Raw genomic sequence first — 18,957 nt, 5'->3', positions numbered from 1 at the left:
AGGACCAACGGAAAGGAAGAGAAGGGAGACGAAATTGGAGTTTCGGCTGGACTGGTTTTGCACCGTCAACCTGCCTCTGTACAGGTGACTACGGTGTCTTTTGTAATTACACCTTTCTTGTGACAACCTACCTCTGCGTTTCACGTGACAATATAAAAAGGCGAGGCGAATTTTTAGCAGCAGTGCTGTTAGGCCGACAGAACTCCGCCGTGCGGAGACCCCGAATGCACATGAGTGTGTGCCCCTCGGCGACCACCTGGCATCGTCCAGGCTTGCACATGGGCTTAATTACGCACAGGAGGAGCTCCCGCCATCGCCGTCGTCATGGTGAATGATGACGAATCTGTCACGCCATGCCTTCACAATGCACACTTGGAGATGGTCACCGGACCAGCTGACGAAGAAGTGGAGGTGTACGTGGCGAGGACGCGCTACAAGAGGATCTGCCCTACGCGGCTGTGCTGTCGGAAGATGATGACGAAAGGGATGACGATGATTGCTACTGAATAAAACGCAGTACATTCTTTAATGATATTTGCTTGACAGTGACGTCCGAAACGCCTTTGTAATACTGCTGAGATCCTGGGATCCGCTGTCAGTGCGAGGAGAAGCTAGGTCGACCCCAGCTCTGCTGTTTCTCCAGTAGTGCAAGCTTCGCCAATTTTTTAAATGCAGAGCATTTCAGTAACGATGTCACCCGCGTTGACGTCTGTAGTCCGCATCGCTCCCCCTACACTATATAAAAAAATAATACTTACCGGCGCCAGGTTTCGATCCCACGACTGCGGGCGGAACGCAAGGTACATGGTGCTCTACCGACTGGGCCACAAAGCCGACACAGAGCGGAAGGTTACGAACGCGCCTTATATCCTTGACTCATTCAACCGTCGGCCACAGGTGCGCCCTCTCCCCCGCGTCCTCCTCGCCTTCTCTCCGTTCGCAACACCCTCTCTCGCCGCGTTGGGTTCGCGCTGAGCAACAGTCGGTTCGCGCGCAAGAACAGGTGGGGGCGCTCGCATTGCGCTCTCTCGCTGCGGTCGGTTCGCGCTTAAACCACATATGTCGTTCGCGCGCGCTCCGGTCGCTAACATCTGTGGCGTGATCGTGACGTCAACATCACGCGTTCGTGTGGTGGCGCGATTTCGGCGCTATAACACTCTCTCGCGAGGGGCATTGGATTTGATTGGATTGGATTAAAGTGGATTGTGTTGGATTGTGTTGTGTCATAGCCGCGCCACGTTGCGTCATAGCCGCGGCAGGGGGTTCACGGCACGTTTCACCATCGACTTCATCGACAATGTCTACGCTGGAAGACAACAATTACAACAACAACAACCAATACGTAATCCATACGACTTGCAGGCGCGCCCCCCGCGGAAATGCTCTGCATTTGATCGTGCCCCTCGCGAGGGGGATGTTTCTTTTACTGTGCTACGCGTTCAGTTAGATTGCAGTTTGCGCCATTGTTTTTGGCATAACAGAGCCCAGCGCCTGACCATATTTGACATGACGCCATCGGTCCCACTAAAAAATCTTTCGCTTAAATATATTTTCTGCGCTTGTTGCTTGCCTTATATTTACGGTATTATTTAAGTTAACGTAAAACTTAGTGGGTGCCAGTTTTGTTATTCCTGCTTCATCTGTGCCCCGAGTTTAAGATGGTCGAGTTACTATCTTCACCAACCTTGTCACATTTTCTGTGCTTGTACAGCTAAATTCTCTATTGTTATTGTCTCTCTTGTAACCGATGTCATGCAGCCTTGGGAGCAATAAATAATAAATAAAATAATTTACTGGAGACAACTAATCTAGGATCGTGCCAGGCAGGGTAACTGCGGAATACAAAAAAGGGTAGTTATGGGATTGCGTGTGTATGTATGTATGTTTGCATGCGTGCGTATACCCGTGTGTTTGTGACCATATCTATATGCACACTTACATATTAGTGCTTCGTACACATTCAAAACGCACAATATTTTGTTATACGCCTCCTACAATGGCAATAAGACTTCCACTCAAAAAACACCTTTATTCAAAGCACTTGCAAAAAAATCACCGATAGCCAGTGAGGCATTTCGGGAAAAAAATGCAACAAGAAATATTTTCATTAAAGGAGCCATGAAGAGAAAACAAAAGTTTGTTTTATTCGAAAGATTAGGTGTTTCATAGTACCCCAAGCGCTTTCCCGGAAGCAAATGATGCTTTATTCACTGAGAAATAAGGCAATTTAAGCCAAAATTTTAAATCTCCCGCTAAAATTGCACATTTGGTGACGTGAGCAATGGTGTCACACGGGCCGGTCCATGAAACAGATACTTAGTATGTCGACTCCATATAGCACCCACACGCGGGAGTCGACCGAGACGGCGGCCATTTTGAAAATGCTAGTAAAACCTAGTGCACCCGCAGCCCTAGTCATGGAATCGCCTGATCCGGAGAACAAAACTCTCGCCGAGGAGCTTCGGCTTGCATTTAACAACCTCACACCACTTGAACGCTCAACGCTTCTAAGTGCACGAGCGGCAAGAGTTGTGGGATACGCGGTGGACGGGAAAGCGACCATTCCGCGATAGCCACAACAGACGAACGCCCTGCCGTCGGCACCGCTGCCTCGTCAGCGCCGTCGCCACGGACGAATACAGCCTGGTACGTATGTGCCGTATTTTTATTACGGTTAATAATAGTTCAACTTCAGTAGCAGTATCGCTTATGCCAGTTGGCCGGTGTCGTGTATGGAAAGCCGTTCGCGCGAGCTCTCTGCTTCGACCAGAAAGATACGAGCGTCAATGCGCGGTGTTTACGGCATTTTTCCTCCAAGGTCAGAGCGCCTCGAACCCGAAAATTCGTCTGCGCGACGGCGAGATGTCGAGCTCGGCCAGGCGGTTGTTTCGTACGCATTGGCGCACACGCTTGCGTGTTCGTTCGGAACTTCAACCGTTTACTCCACCGTTCTTTGTCATAAAAAGAATGTGCAGTATGTTTCACGGGCATTTAGCTCGCTATGCAAACTGTAAGCCCTGCCTAACATGCGTTTGCTTTTGCCGGCCTCCGCCAATCGCAGAGCTTAGCCCATGTGACGGCATAGGTTCTGTTGCGGGAAATGAGCTGGTGGGTCGCATGACCATTCCCGTTTTTCCTAATTATGTAGCTTATTTGAGCGAAGTTTGCGTTATAAGTGGTGTCGTTATGGTTCTAACGAGGCAATCTTTCGAATGAACCAAACTTGTGTTTTCTCTTCATGGCTCCTTTAAGCAAGAAGCTGTTTCAAATCCGCGCTTGGAAGATGTGAAAACATTTAACTAAATACACAAGTTTAGGCTTTACTCTTGCATCCTGACCTTGAATAATGTTTTACACATTGCTGACCTCTACTGCACTTTGCTTTTATCACTTGCTAGATGGCTACGACGAGCAGAGCTTTGCGAGCTTCTTCTTCTCCTGTGACTGCTTCTTTAGAGCCCCGTTGACATGCTGACAATGCTGCCTCATTCGCATGCTTATGTAGTAATGCAGCAGCTGCGATCAGTTCTTCTCTGTGCTCAGAGCATGGGAATGTTAGCGTGTACGTGTCGAGCACACCATCGATCGTGTCCCAGTAGACAGTGTTCCAGTCCGCATAGTCGACAAATAGCCGCTCAGCATGCTTGAAGAGATTAAAGTTGCCAACAGTGGGATGTGTGAGGCCTCCTCTCGTTTTTTAATTACACCCGTCAGGAAGTGGAATTCATATGAATTTTCCCCGCGTTTTAATATCGCCAGCCATCTCCTAGGACTTCCCGTAACCGCACACCTCCCGCTGGATCCCGTGTTTTTAATGCGTTGCATTCTTTGCCGAGTACCTCAACAACCGGGACTGTGTAACGCCCTGCATTTCCACAACAGTGGAGATTTCGCAGAAATTCCACCTCTAATCGTGATAATCGCGTAAATGGAGATAGTCGGTCGGACAGAATATTGAAAACCAAAATTAATAAAAACAGCAAAAATAAAATTTTTACTAAAATAGTTCGACAAAATGAAAATAATGCATGCCTGCAGCTTATGATCTCTCCCCAAGAACCGAAGAATAAACGAAAAAACGTCCGTAAACGAACGTTAAAAATATAAAAAAAAGCTTAAAGGGACCACATGTGCAGCATGCATTGCTTCTTCGAAACAAAAAAAAAAAAATACTGAGCGAATTAAAGGCATTTCATCGCTATAATTGTATAAATTTACATCATTGTGAAAAGAAACAAAAAAAAAACGTACAAAGAATAAAATAGTACTATGAATTTAGCTATTCATAGCCATATTTGTATGTAAAGAACTCACACTCAAGACAAGCGGCGTAAGAATGCTACGCATTAGTAGGCAATCCCTGAATTCCTGCAGCTTTTTATTATAAAACTCTAACTGATAGTTGTCAATCATCCTATGAGTGATAGTTACTAATGGTTATCCGAAGAGAAATGACTTTTTTTTTACATGAAGGTTTAAAGGGGCACTGACACAAAATTTTGAAGGCGAGATAACTTCGGAGATAGATTGGTGCGGACACATTTACATCATCTGCAAAATATCAGCGGCGAATACAGCCTAGAACATATTTAAAATCAATTTTAAAGTGTGCGAAACGCAACCGAGCAGCCAGCAGAGGACCACGCGCAATCGACATCCGGAGGATATTGTGTAAATAAACACATCGAAACACGTCACGAGTTTGCGTTTGCTGCTTCCGCACTGCCGGCGTTTTTCGCCGGCTCGCCCGGCTCGCCGCTCCAATCGGAGGGCCGGAGGGCGGAGCTTCTGCTCTCGAGAACGAACGACCTGATCGTTGGCGGCGGAGGCGCCGTGATTTCGTCAGCTCATCGGGCAGCTGGCCGCGACCAAAGTTCTACAGCGATTCCAGGCACTCTGTTTCTATTACTGTTCATTACCATTGGATGCGAAAACGCGCCGGAGGCACGAAAAGCCCACTGAGCTAGCCGCACGGTCGCTGTGCAGACGGCGACCACGGCCGCGAAGTGGCCCAGGCCGGCGCAGGTAGCTCGAGTGATAGCTTGTTACCGCTGCACGAAATTGTCCCCAAGTCCCGACCATGGTGGCTTACATGAGAAAGGAGTTAATGATGCGATGGCGGGTTGCATTAAAAATTGTCATCTGAACCGCTTACGAGAGCGGCACTCGAATATCCGCCGCAGTGCTAAGCCGAACACATCTGTAGGCAGACCGGCCGGCTGCTCCCAGCGCGCGTCTTGCCACCCACCGTCTCGAGCGTCGCGCGTCGTTCTTTAGCCGCGGTAGCATTTGCACTCGCAGCGCCTGCGTCACATCCACGGTCGCTTTTTAATTAAGCGCCTCACGAGATCAGTACGTGGGGGCATTCGCAGAAACTGCCGTCGATGCGGATTCGACAGTGCTACGGCGGCTCTGCTCTGTGATATCCCTCCGACGGTCACGTGGTCAGCTTTGTTCACACAAAATCCACAAAATCCATCGTTTCGCGGCACTCGCTGAAACCGAAACTGCGACTGGCCGCATTGAAAATGCCTCTAATTAAACAACCATCGCACGCTGAAGCAAATGAGGTTTCTACAGGTTATAAGTATACGTCACTAGCTACTTATCGCAACAAAAAAAACAAGATGCAAAATTTTTGTGTCAGTGCCCCTTTAAGGCGTGCTGGGCGTCAACCTAAGGGTCGCGATGACTTCAGCCGCTCTAGTAACGAGCTGTCAATGCAGACGGGGTCCGAGCGGCCAACCCGTCCATCCACTGTTCAGGGGGATAATAGGAGGGAATGGACCTTCTGCACAACCCCTCATTTGGTGCTTAACCGTTGCTTTTTTTACCGCAGCGCATGGGTAAGCCATCGTTTGGGCACACTATGCGGGCACAATTTGTTTCGGTGTAGTTCCAAAAAAGCTCGACTTGCTACAACCACACGTCTCCGGTAGGAGCCCATGTATTGCATGCAGGCGGGGGTTCCTAACTGCGTGCAAGTCCACGGTGAACTATTTACGACAAGTAAGAGGCAACTCAGCAGGTGTTATACCCATTAGTGCACCAATTAGCAGGGGGATGCGCGACCAGTTCGGAAGCCCGCTAGCTTTACCGAGTGGCCCTTTAATTCTTAGAAGAAGAGCTGCTTCTGCGCCTGGTTCGGCTGTTCTGTGCCAAACTCGTCAATAAATGGAGCTCTGTTCTTAGGAAGCGCTTCCCACTGCTGTGGCAATATAATGGGCCACTGGGGCATATACCCGCGGGTATACCTGCTAGTATTATATTATTCTAGTTCACTGTACTTGCACGGACGTTACTGTACCTGCAAAGCAGGTAAGTTCACACAACGTGCACGGTAGAAGGCTGTGAACTTGTACTTGCCACTCCTATCACCAGCAGTGGCATAGCAAAAGCATATAGCATATATCATATACGTAGTGCTCATAGCAAAAAGCTATCAGTAGTGCACCACAAATGGCCACAGTGACGTCACGTGCTTTGGAACGCCCTTCAAGGGGACATTTTCCTTTCACGGACGACAACGGTAACGGCGGCGTTTTTGCTCAATAAGCCGTTATACCCTTTGGCAATAAATCAAGCCAGAAATAAGCCTTGGAGTAACTCACATTTTCGTGGGTGGACAGGGTTGCAGATTACTCAGTTTGGCTCTGAAAGTCGCCACCAACGGCATCCCTGAACCACCCCAATTGTCGCAGAACTATAAGGAGGAAACAGCAAAAAGTAAACGCCCTACAAAACGTAAAAATAAACTGCCATAGCTGTCACACCCGTTGCTATTGCGGTGGGGTTGCTGATAAGTAATTTGCACCACCTGTATCACATAGCAACCGAGATGGCGCTGACATCACTGAGACCCTTCGATGTCACACATACATATACTTCGAGATAACGTCATGATGCCTTCTCAAACTGCACTAACTGTTCGGCGCTTTCGCCAGGAGGTTATGCCCTCAGTTAATGTAGTTCACTCAAGAGTTCGAGCCTCCCGTATGCGTGAGAAAATTTTCTTCTTTTCCTTTGGGATTACTCCTGAGCTGCCATGGCATTCAGAGCAGCGAAGTGGATTTCCTCGCAGTGAAGTTGCGGGGCCTCGGTAGCTTTTCTGATGCGTTACTGAACAATCATCACGTAAAGCGGAGTCAGTGCTTCTGAAGTCAAATGCAGGCGCTGCAGCCGCAGAAGAAAGTGACAGCCGAACAGGTAACGCTTATTTGGGTTCCAGCTCATCGGGAACGAAAAGGCGCATGCGGCCGCTGAAGGTCTTACTTTCCGGACGATCGCCGAGGATGCCCTAGACCCGTTTCTACAACCATCCCCGAGGGTAGAGGAACTAGGAAATTTTCACGAAATTCCCAACATTATAGACTAGCGCGTAAGGTACTTCCCCCGGCTAATCCACAGCTTAGCAGGAAAGAAGAGGTCTACTGGAGGAAATTACAAACCGGGTTCTTCGCAAACCCTTTATTATACAGCAAATGCACCCCAAAATATACGACTCTAGATTCAAGAACTGTAACGGCGTCGCGGACCTCGTCCACATGGCGTGGACGTGTCCCTCTCACAACAAACCTCGTAGAAATACTGCATCCTGGGAGGTCCTGCTACTCAGCCTGAACTCAAGCGCGCGCTCAGCGCAAAGTCATCGGTCTCGCCTTAGAAGCCGCCGTGTCCCAAGGGATCCTGGCCGACTGATGGGGGGGGGGGCACGGAGGTTACTCTGTGCTTTTGACTGGTGCAAATAAAGTTTCTTATGCATATACAGATGTTCCGGCGAGGTTCATGACATGTGATCCTCGACACCCGCGTTGTTATTAACGGGCAGCTCTGATGTAAAGTAACAAGGCTTCGCTTCTTGTTCAAAGGCTTTTGAGGTTATGCCACTTGTGATACCAGTTAACCTGTTCTACTTTTTTCACCAGTCTAGTCCGGCTTTCGCTTTGAAAGCACTTGAGCAGAGTTAGGTGCCCGGAGGAATTGGTTTAAGTACGTTACTGTGACACTTCGACATTTTATTTTTGATGTTCGTTTAATTAGAGAGAAGGCCGTAGAAAGAGGTCGGGAGCGATTAAGGGGAAACCGTCTGCATGGCCTGGAAGCATAAACATGAAGCCAGCAGCTGAATACGCAGAAAGTACCATCTGGCCGCAGTTAGAAACCATTTTTTCATTAAACCCAGCCTCGCACGACCGGTGTAGCGAAGCTCTACTGGTGCCCCAGATACGGTCCCAGATGTGGCCTGCACCTCGTTCGGCTCACCGAGCACATTTTGCCAATCTCCGCAACGCAACTCTCCGCGCTCCAAAGCGACCACTGGTTGCAACAACTGATGATGATGATGATGATGATGATGACATGTCATCTTACCAAAAAGGACTAATACACCTATGTTTTATACCCCCTTGGTTTAATACTAGCGCTGCTTAAAGGGACCCAGAAACGCTTTGTGAAGGTGGCAATCAAATGCATTCAGGTGGTAGAACGCATAACGGGGGGATTTTTTAGCCAAGTGTGAGCCCCATACGCTGTACGGATAATTTGTAAACAATTTTTGAAGATCGCCTTTCACAGCCGATGAGCGCGCCGCCGCAGCGAGCCGACCGCCGCTGACGCAACGCCGACCACGGCTGACGCAACGGCGATCGCGGCTGACGCAACGGCGAGGCGCCCCCCTGATTCGGCCGATCGTCGGTCGCCGGCAACGTCACTGCCGGCTGCTCTCCCTCCTTCCTACGCGATCCCGAGGCAAAGGCGGGTCTGCAGAGATTGGCGCGTGCCTAGGCGCAGGAATGTAGCTAACGGAGAACGGAAGTCGAGCGTCGCGATGTCACATTGCTATTCCCAGTGGTGTTTCCAGCTGCTTTGAAAGAAGCAGAGAGGGAGGAGGAATCGACCGGCAAGGGGGGAGAGGTGCACTTCATTGCTTCTGGTGCAGCTAATACTGAATGTAGATCAATAATTCCAACGGCATTGCATCGCTATATTGGTACTACGCGACAATAAAGGCCTTCTGTAACTAAGGCTTTTCTGGGTCCCTTTAAGGCAGGCACAAAAAGCTTATTAGGCACAAAATATTTTTTTTCCCTGTTACAGGTAGTATCTGTCCTAGGCAATATTCCCCTTTCTGCTTTTCGTCCACCAGCATTCTAATCTTCTTTTCGTCGCTCGACAGCCTTGAAGTTAACTTCCTCGGTGCTACCGTTAAATCCTAGGGCTTCTGGAAGCCGAATATTTCCCTCCTGTAGATTTGGATGGATACCCTCGCATTCTAACACTATGTGCCGCATAGTTTCTGTTTCTTTTCCGCAGACCACGCATACCCCATCATTTTGTGAATACTTTCCCACAAAGGTCTTAGTTCGCAAGCAACCTGATCTAGCCTCAAAAAGCAAGGCACTGCCCTGGGAATTATCGTAGAAATTTTCCTTTTTGATGTTCAGTTGCTCAGCCCTGTACATCTCTAACGACGTTTTAGCTTCCATTTTTTCTCTCCATTTATTTGTTTCAATATGCCTTGCCTCTTTTTTGGTTACCTTCGCTGTTTTGTATTCTTCCCTGTTTGGATTCTCCCCGTATTTCATCGTTAGCCTTCTAGTCTTCCTTAGCCACTGTGTGTCCACGCTTTTCAAGTATAGGCACCTAAAAACATTAGCTGCCCACCTTCGTTGATCCATTGCTCTCAACCTCATCTCAAAACATATCTTACTGTGTGCTTCTCGAACTTCAAACGACGCCCAGCCCATATCTCCCTGTACTGCTTCGTCAGTTGTTTTTCCGTGCGCGCCTAAGGCCAAACGGCCTACCGTTCTCTGGTTCACTTCGAGGCCTGATAGAACGTCCGATTTTAAGCAGAGTACAGCATTCGCAAATGTGAGACCCGGAACCATTACTCCTTTCCACATTCTCCTCATAGTACTATACCACCTATACTACCCACCCCCTCCATCCTAGCCAGTAAATCGTGCACGAAAGCAACCTAAACGTGGGGATGGGCACTCACCCAAAAGCAGGTAATTTTTAACAGCGAAGCTGCTTAGCAAATTGTAATTTTTTCGTGTCCGCAGTTCAAAATACCAAGTTTTTGTTGTTGTTGTTCCTTTTCTAGTGGCACATACCCACGTGGGGGATTGGCCAAGAAACGGGGTGGCTTTTTGGGGCTAAAACGCCCACCTCATGGCCCTATATAATCAGCCTGTAGGAATTGGGGAAACGGTTACCGAATTATATAATAGATCTAAAGAAAAATCAGTGAATGATGCCAAATTGCCGAGCGCGCGCACGTGATCACGGTCCTCGCGGCGACCGCCTGGCAGTTAAGAAAACCAAGAAAATGCCAAGCACTCGTGGGTGTGGGCCTCGCGGCGACCACCCAGCGCCCCCGGCGCACGTTTGTCCAGCCAAGCATACCCCCTTTTTGGAGACTAACCAAGATTGCAAAAAAAAAAAAAAAAAAAAAAAAAACTCTGGCGTTCGCTGTAATCGCGGCAACACTTGCGCGGAACGAGAAATAGACGCCAAGGCGGTGTCCAATGATTATCACTTGCAAAAAAAAAAAGACAGAAGCTCACACTTACAGCAACAATGATTGAGTAAAAGTGGTTACGTTAGCGAAGAAGCAAATCGACTGCAATCACGGACTTAACCCTTCGTGATGGTCGTGAAGGTTGCGTACAGCTTCGTTGTATACCTTCGAGTCTTACGCATTAGTGCGAAGCATCCTTCATTTTTTTTCGTAAGGTTTCATCATCATCATCCCAAAATCAAACGAACGCAAGCGCTAATTCGTTGCGCTGTTTGATATTTGATTCGTTAACAGGCTAGAAAGTTGGGAAATTTGGTATTGATCCATCGTGCAAACAGGCGCGGGAAAGACGTTGACCAAGAAACGAAATGCATAGGACAACGCGCTCGTCCTGTGTATTTACTATCCAGTATTTACTTCGTCCTGTATAAATACACACGGCGAAGCGCGTCGTCCTGTGCATTTCGTTTCTTGTATAGCTCTCAGAACCTCCAGAGTCTGTTCACCGAACAGTCATATGCCTCCAGTTTACAATCATCATCAATAGACAACCTCGAGGAAATGCAGGGTGCGCGAAACCCCGCGCAGCGCGAGAGAAGAAGAAGCACGCCCCACGCACGTCCGTTCATCGTCCGACGCTCCCTTCGGTCGTCCCGTCACCCAGGCCTTGGATCTGTCGCCCATCAGCCTCCCTGATGCATGCCACCTCCAGACCCTCCCTTAACACCAGGAAGGGATCGGTGAGCTGTGACGTGTTCCCGCACTCTGGGCAGCGTTTTCACGTCGGGGGTACTTGGAGCGACGTCGCTACAGCAGCAGGGAGGCCATTTACGCTGCAAAATGTGCAGATGATGTAGCTACGGTTTTCAGGGGCAATTGAACGGCGTTTTGCAATGGACCTCTCCCGGGGTACGTCACGCGGCGGCCGTGACGTCACGGAAATCGCACGTGCTGGGTGTGGCCGGGAGGGTGGTTGGCAAAACATTCGGACCGGCGCGCGGCGCGTATGCAGTGAGGCTCCATTAGACGCGCGCAAAAGTGGAATTTTTGTTTACGTGTTGGCTTTTCTGATGCCGGTGGGCTGCTGTGCTCTCGGCTACCCAAATTTTGCGAGCAAAATCAGCGGCATCAGACTTTTCGGAGTCCCCGCAGAGGTAAATTCGGCGTGTATTGTGGATGCGCGCAATGTGCCGAAGAGGCTGGCAGCCAAAGCAGCGACATAGTCTGCTCTTACTCGTAGCAACATTTCGCATTCTCGAACTTCAGCTGTTCTCCAAAGCGCAGTCATACCGTCTACATTGGCAGTTTGCGCTGATTCGTGCAATGAAATGATACTGTTTATCAACCATCTGCTATCATGCAGCACCCTCAGAAATTTGCTCAAGTGAAATAGGGGGGGGGGAGGAGGGGGCAGACGGAAATTTTCTTGCTGCGAAATATTGTCATGTTTTGAGGAGGTAGAGCACTGTATTAAAAACACAATGAATGCCTAACCTGCTTAGGCGACGCGAAATAAATGTTTCGACGAGGGATCCGCGATAGCCGCCTGCCGCCTGATCGACAACGACAAGTTTGGTCTTTTGTTATGGGGGGATCTGTTCAAGACGAACGAAATTCATTGCTTGTAAGTACAATAAATTTTTACCTAGATCAATTATATTCTGCCTTGAGGACGCCGGAAAACTGAGATGCTTGCCGTGCTCACATGTAGCATCGGGGCGAGATGGGCCGCTCACGGGACTCGAAAAATGTGTTTGCCCTTAGCGAACAGACTCAGTGAATGTATTCATTTGTTGCGGCCTCCCGACGCTGGCGTATGCAGCGGGCGTACATGGACACTATAACTTTAACCATCATGAAATAATGACTACCGAAAATATTTCAGTGCACTGTCGCAAGATATACGCACTAACCATATGTGGCTGCTATGTTACTCTCACAATCACGATGAGCCATTTCGAGATTTCACAGGGGTAAAGGTAAGAAAACAATCGGTCAATCTCGTAGAGAACGACATCATCCCGGTATTTTTATTGGAATAATTTTTGCCTTTTGCTCTTCATATTTTTGTTTCGTTGCTGCTTATTTTACTATTTAATCCTTTCATGCTTTACCTTTCCGTTTTCCCCTCGACATGAAATCGTGTGTACGCCACTGTCTCCGGGCGACGCAAAGAGAACAAGAACAGGGAGCGTTTAGCTGCCTGAGGCACCGCGCTTAGCTTAAGCGGACCTCGAAAGCAACAATAAATTAGCTTTCCTTGGTATGTGTCCGAACACAAAGAATCTTCAAAAACATTTTGGGATGCGTCGTAACAGCACCAACCTTCAGAATGACTCGTTAGGCTGTTCTGCCGCGCACTGATTATCCGAAAGCGTCGCCGTTCAGTTGACCGTACGGTAAACGAAAGTGTTGCGGAGGTTGTAGATGCGGAAAGCTACATGGAGGTGCGACAGCCACAGCTAGGATAGCTAGACCCCCACCTGCAATGTGGGAAGCCAGTGACGGCCCGAACCAACGGCACATCGTTCCTTTCGGGAGCCGCGCGGCCAGGCCGTGCCGTCGGCGCAGGCGCTTTCTGCCAACCGCCACCTCACTTCGCGGCCGCCAGCAGGCGCCACCCGTCGCGCACGTGCGCTTAGTGACGTCACGTTGTTTACATACAGGGAGAGGTCCATTGGTAGTTATTAGCTAGAGAAAAGAAATTGGTTTTATAGACAGAAGCTTGTTTGCATATGAGCCGCGTTGTTATACTCGTATACTCTTATTGCTATACTCTGGACCTCAGACCAATCGACCATGTGGGCAATGTTGCGCCAACGCGTGCCTTCTTGGCTGAACTCTATATCGCGTGGCTAGTGCGAGCTCGCACTGAAACCATGATTGAGTAGAGAAAAGTTTTGATTTCGCTGGAATAGATATCGCTTGCACAGCACTTTCGTAGCATGCGGCTTGCGGGCGATGACGTTCGAGTGACTGTGCAGCGTGGACGTGGTGCGCGGTTAAAGCGGGAAGTAAAACGACGTCAAACGGAAGGTCAAACGAAGATCTGTGAACAGGTGTGAACAGCGTCCATCGAAAGGAAGGAGGGAGACAGTCGCTGCTGGTATAACGGCACTTGTTTCCAGTATACCTCGGCTACATTCGAGGACGCCGCTCGTTGGGACGCGTGTCGCCCTGGGTGATTAGCGCGCGATTTGAAATTCCTCCGGTTGAGTAGGCGGGGCGCAGCGGTAGACGGTGTCGTTGCTAGGGGAAGCTTGCGCTTTGCTGCGCTGCGGTTGCTCTGGAATAACGGCAGGCTGCGAACTCAGCACGCAGTTTGCTTGGATGGGAAGAAGTGGAATAGCGGGCGACCAATTGGAATAGGTGGAATAGCAGGCGACCAATAGGTGGAATAGCGGGCGACCAATAGGTGGAATAGCGGGCGAGCAGAAGCTAGCAATTGTTTTAGCCACCGCGTGCTACCGTGATTGGTCCTGTGCATAGTTTTGCCATGTATGCTACGGCAATACGACTAAATTGTTATATCGATAATGCCGGCACACATTTTACACCGAACATTCGGTACCATGACACACAAAAAGTCAGAACCCGCTGTAGTCCTCGAGTCTAATTTATGACCGAGCCATTTTGAGCAATAAAAGGAAACTGTCGTGGACGCTTCTACCCCGCCCCAGTAACTTGGCCGACAGCTGTGCGCGTTTTTCATCGGTTTGAGATGGTATAGCATTTAAAATAGTATTGAACTAAAGATTGTACAAAATCATGGTGGTTTATTTTTGTAGAATACGCCTGTTGAAAGCTCGGGGCGGGCGCATACAAACCGCTGTGTTGCGCAGTGGTTGACCGAGCTAAGGATTCCATCTCCCCCCTCCCTCCCCCGATTCAGATGGACGACTCTTATCTGATAAGGGATTATAGGAGGGGCTGCGGAGTGTTATTCCACCCCTCCCCCCAACTGCCTCTCGCGGAGGGGGAGGGGGCGGGTGCCGCCCCACTCTAGCACCGCCGGCTTTCTTCGTATCCGTAGCAACAGCGCTGGTCACACGGTTGCTGCATGGCAGAAATGGAGCTTAATAATGTATATGCTCGGCCTAGTTGGTATTCCGTAATGAACCATCGGTCAGCGCAAAAATTCTCAGCCAAACGACGTGACACACGAGGGCAGACGCGAAAGGTGGCTATAAACGGCAGAGCCACAACATACGTGATCAGACAAAAGACTCCACCTGCGCTGTGAAATATTTCATAGTTCATACCTCCAAATGCCGGATACGGTGAAAAATTTAGGTGGATTTCTACGCACATAAGCGCGCGAGCACTCGTGTTCATGCCGATTAATTGTCAGATTTTTAACTTTTATAATGAAGAGTTGAAAAATAGGCAGCTGTATTGAAGGTAACTAACAGGGTTGAAGTCGGGGTTTCGTTAAGGCGTATCGAAATTGCGCGTTTCTTTCAAAGCAGACGCGAAAATATCTCTAAAATGAAAAAAAAAAAAAAAATGGGTCATTTAGATACTATGAAGAGCTGGTAATACCGCACAAATTATTTGTGGGACTAGCACAATATGTGCATGCGTTTTGGAAAGGTGCCCATCTTGGTCATGTCACCACCACGGGTCGCTTCTATCTGTAATATGCCATCCGTGCATTCGCTGGGGGATGGGTAGAGCACATCTACTAATTTTGGTTTCTTTTGTGTTCTTGTGTTCACACCATTCTCTTCAGACGTGCGCAATATGACCGTAGTTCGAACCAGGATTTTTGTTGTTCGGCAGTGAAGTCAACACAATTTGTACGACTGCAAGAAGACATTGTGACATTGTCTAGTCTTTATTAGGAATAAATGTTCATCTTTACCTACTCTGCCTATTGTTTAGTCATCTCAATTCAATTGTAGGGAACCCGAAAGTGTGAGGATAAACACGCCAATTAATGAGAAATTTTCGGGTGAAAACATTGTCTAAACAGCATTTCGTAAACATACTTCGAATTGACATTTGGGAAAAATGAACGAAACACTTCCTTTCAAAAAAAAAAAAAAGGGGGTGCATGCTAACCTTGACCTCAGTGGAAAAAAAAACGTCAAAAAAATCGAAACCTTATGACCGCAAAACGAAACCAAAGAAACCTGCCAAAATTAAACGCAATGACCGAAATGGAAACAAAAAGCCATCAGTCAACAAAAAAGAAACCTTTTCATGTCGCTGATCTTTACCAGAACGCAAAAGCTTAGTATACGTTATCGTAGTTCATTCTTCTGTGATTATGGGGAACCTTTTCGCTCTTCAACGGCTGCCCCCTTCCCAAGGAGCGAACTACGCGGGGCCTGTCCATGCCGAGCGAGAATGTGAACTGCCCGACGAGAGCGAGCGACGGCACTGCGACGTAGCGTAAATCGAGCGACGACGCTGATTGGCTCCCCTTATTGCGTGATATGGCGGGAAACTTCTGCGCGCGCATCCACGCAAGCTGCGAATGGCGAGCAACAGCTGCGCCCCATAAAGGGAATCCCCGGGAGGATGTCTACGTGCGTCACCACCGCCCGTGCGAGTCAGCGCACAGCAGTTCGTTTGAAAATATGGAGTTTATGACGAGACAATCCACCACAAGTGCCCGATTGCAGAACTGGAAAACAATACTCGCGGCGGAGGAGCCCTCAGCGGGGTTCAATTGGAAATGGATGTCTTCGCATTCACAGCGCGTAAAAAGTGCTTAGGTGTCCTCGTAGTTGTGCCCATAGCCGATTCGCCGCCCCGACGAAGAGTATACCAGTTGGATAAACGCACAGCACAGGCCCATCTTAAAGTACCGTTGCACAGGTTCCTTTCTGCAGCTATGCCTTTACGTCACATTTTGTGCCAAGAAGTTCAGGCAGGTTTCCAACGGGCCTAACTTCTGCAACTCTCTTGTGGCAGAAACTATTCACAAAGTGTCTAGGGCCATGGAGTTCGCAGTCATGAGCACAGAAATTTCTTCGGATTCCAAACGAAGTATTATGAAGAGCTTTCGGCGGTATCTGTGGCGGGGAATCCCGAATGCATTTCTCTTCAAATCGTCTAACGTAACTCGGGACGATACTAACTCCCACGCTCCAAAATGGAGCTTGCGCCAAGCACCTACTGGCACGCCTAAACTAGATTTCTCGTAACGCTGGCTAGCTAAAGGCGTTCTCTATACTCTATCGCAGGTGTGGAACAATCACTTGGCAGACCCCAAAGAAGCAACGCCACGAAGCTCTTCCCCGTGGGTTTGCGTGGTATTACTCGTGGCTCCTGTAGCCCTGGCTGCAGTACTCGCAGCCCTGCTTAGTTACCTGACGTCATCGAGCGGCGTAACTTACTGCACCACGCTGACCTGCCAGGCGTTCGCAGAACTGCTGCGGAGATCCATCGACGTGTCGGCGGCGCCGTGCGACAGCTTCGGCCGCTTCGTTTGCGGCGGCTGGCGCAGGGAGCAGCCGTACTCTCTGCGCGAACAGTTCTACCGCAACGCCCTGGAATTCATGGCCCGCGTGACCATGGGCGTCAACGTTCCGCAAGAAGGGCAGAGCGCGGTGCAGCAGGTGGCCGCCTTCTACCGCAGCTGCGACCAGCTCTACGAGACGGGCCGCGACGACACGCCGCTGGTAAGGGAGGCCCTGGCCAGGGCCGGGGTCACGTGGCCCTCGTGGCCCGCCAACCCCGACGTTGTCCACACGCTCGTCGTTTTGGCGCTGCACTTCGGCTGGGCCAGCGTCATCGACATCGGGGTCGAAACAACCGACCATAACCACACCATCGTGTCTTTCACGACTGCGCCCACCTTTTATTTATTTCACAAGAAGCTGTCGAATGACGAGCGGCTGCACCACTTCAACCGCCTGCGGGATGCTTTCGAAGATGGAAGCAATGGAACGAAAGTGTCGTACCACGACATCGAGCTTCTGGAGCAGGCCACGCTGGCCAACCTCACAAGGGCAGCTTTCATGCGGGGGCACGCGAGTCTGAAGGGGCCGGCCGTTCTCCATCGGAGCCCAGACGAATGGAGCGCCAGCATCACTCGCTTCCTCAAGGCCGGTCTGGAGGTAAAATTTCAGACCACACGCCCTGATTACGTCGAGGTGTTCGCGGACTTCTGGAAGGCACAAGGCGAGGAATCTGCGCACCTTCTCGTGTCGTGGCACGCGGTGCGATTCGCCGCCCACTTCGCCCGCGGAGACTTGGTGGATCCCACTACGGTGAAGCACGGCGACAAAGCGTACAGCCGGCGAAGCGTCTGCCTCTTGATGCTGTACATGGCCCTTGGGGACGTGGTGTTCGCATCGTACAGCGCCTACGCCTTCACGGACAACGTCCGTAGCGACGTCAAAAAGGTGGTGCTCGGAGTGAGGGAGGCGTTCAGTAAAACGATGAAAGAGGAAGTGGCCGAGGCAGGCATTCTCGACAGCTGGAGCTCAGTTGAGCTCGTGTTCTCAGTTCTAGACTACACGCGAAGGAACCCGTGGATCGAGCAGAAACCGCTGCCAGGGCTGCCTGATTTCGGAGACGTGTTCGTCGACAACTGGCTCGCAGCTCTCCAGGGGCGGGAGCAGGCCGGACGCACTCCCAAGCGCTTCCTCCTCTCCGGAACGCTGTTCCACTCGCGCATGTTCGAGATCAGTCCCAGATCGACGGATTTCGTGCTGGTGCCCATGGCCCTTGCGTACCCCATGTACGACAAGGCGGCCACGGCGGCAGTCAAGTATGGGGGCCTGGGCAGCCACATTTCCCTGGCCTCGGCCCGCATAGTGCTGGGTCGCCTCAAGGGCGACGTCGACGGCAAGGCGCCGAACCCCCGCCAGCTTGCCATGGCCGCCTTCCGCGCGTGCATCGAGGCGGATGTGGCCAGACGCAATGACACGCCGCGCCACGACGTGGTGCAGGAGCTTGCTGCGCTGGTCGTCGTCCTCGACGCGTTCTCTAGAGCCGACCTGGAAGACCAGCGCCGGCTGAGAGGGCTGCCCGAGTACTCGTCCGTGCAGATCTTCTTTGCCACATGGTGCTTTATGCGGTGCACGGGTCGGCTGTCTGAACCTGCCGATGTGGACCCCTGCTCGGCTGTACTGCGGCACGTGCAGCCCTTCTCCGAAGCCTTCCGGTGCCCCAAAGGAACGGAGCTCAACCCGGAGCACAAGTGCCATCTCCTTTGATGGTGCTCTGGCTCATCCTTGTAGCTAGCTTGCAGTGGCTTGCGCGTGGATGATGCGTCGTAACATTTCCATGACAATTTTCATCTAACTCTTTTTTGACACGCAATTTTATGGTGTTTTCATCATCAGAAAATTGTAGTCGTCTCTAGATCACTTCACGTTTTCTCTTCTTACCTTCACTTGTGCTGTCTTTCTATTTGAGCGACTGTAGGCCTCTAGTGTCAATGCACAAAAAACAATCGTTTTCCCGGTGTATGA

At 50.1% G+C, this 18,957-nt stretch overlaps 1 protein-coding gene across 1 annotated transcript; it reads left to right on the top strand.

Annotated features, from left to right (window-relative positions):
* The first annotated feature begins 11,418 nt into the window (after positions 1 to 11,418).
* LOC144180017 (endothelin-converting enzyme 1-like) lies at positions 11,419 to 18,699 on the top strand. Its single transcript, XM_077708425.1, has 2 exons — positions 11,419 to 11,434; positions 16,823 to 18,699. The coding sequence occupies exons 1-2, from the start codon at positions 11,419 to 11,421 to the stop codon at positions 18,697 to 18,699; spliced, it is 1,893 nt and encodes a 630-aa protein (XP_077564551.1).
* Positions 18,700 to 18,957: the final 258 nt, after the last annotated feature.

This window comes from Haemaphysalis longicornis, unplaced genomic scaffold, assembly GCF_048455015.1.
Source record: "Haemaphysalis longicornis isolate Haplotype H1 unplaced genomic scaffold, Haemaphysalis longicornis Haplotype H1 scaffold_4, whole genome shotgun sequence".
NCBI classification, from domain to species: domain Eukaryota; kingdom Metazoa; phylum Arthropoda; class Arachnida; order Ixodida; family Ixodidae; genus Haemaphysalis; species Haemaphysalis longicornis.
This window is presented reverse-complemented; position numbering and strand designations above follow the sequence as displayed.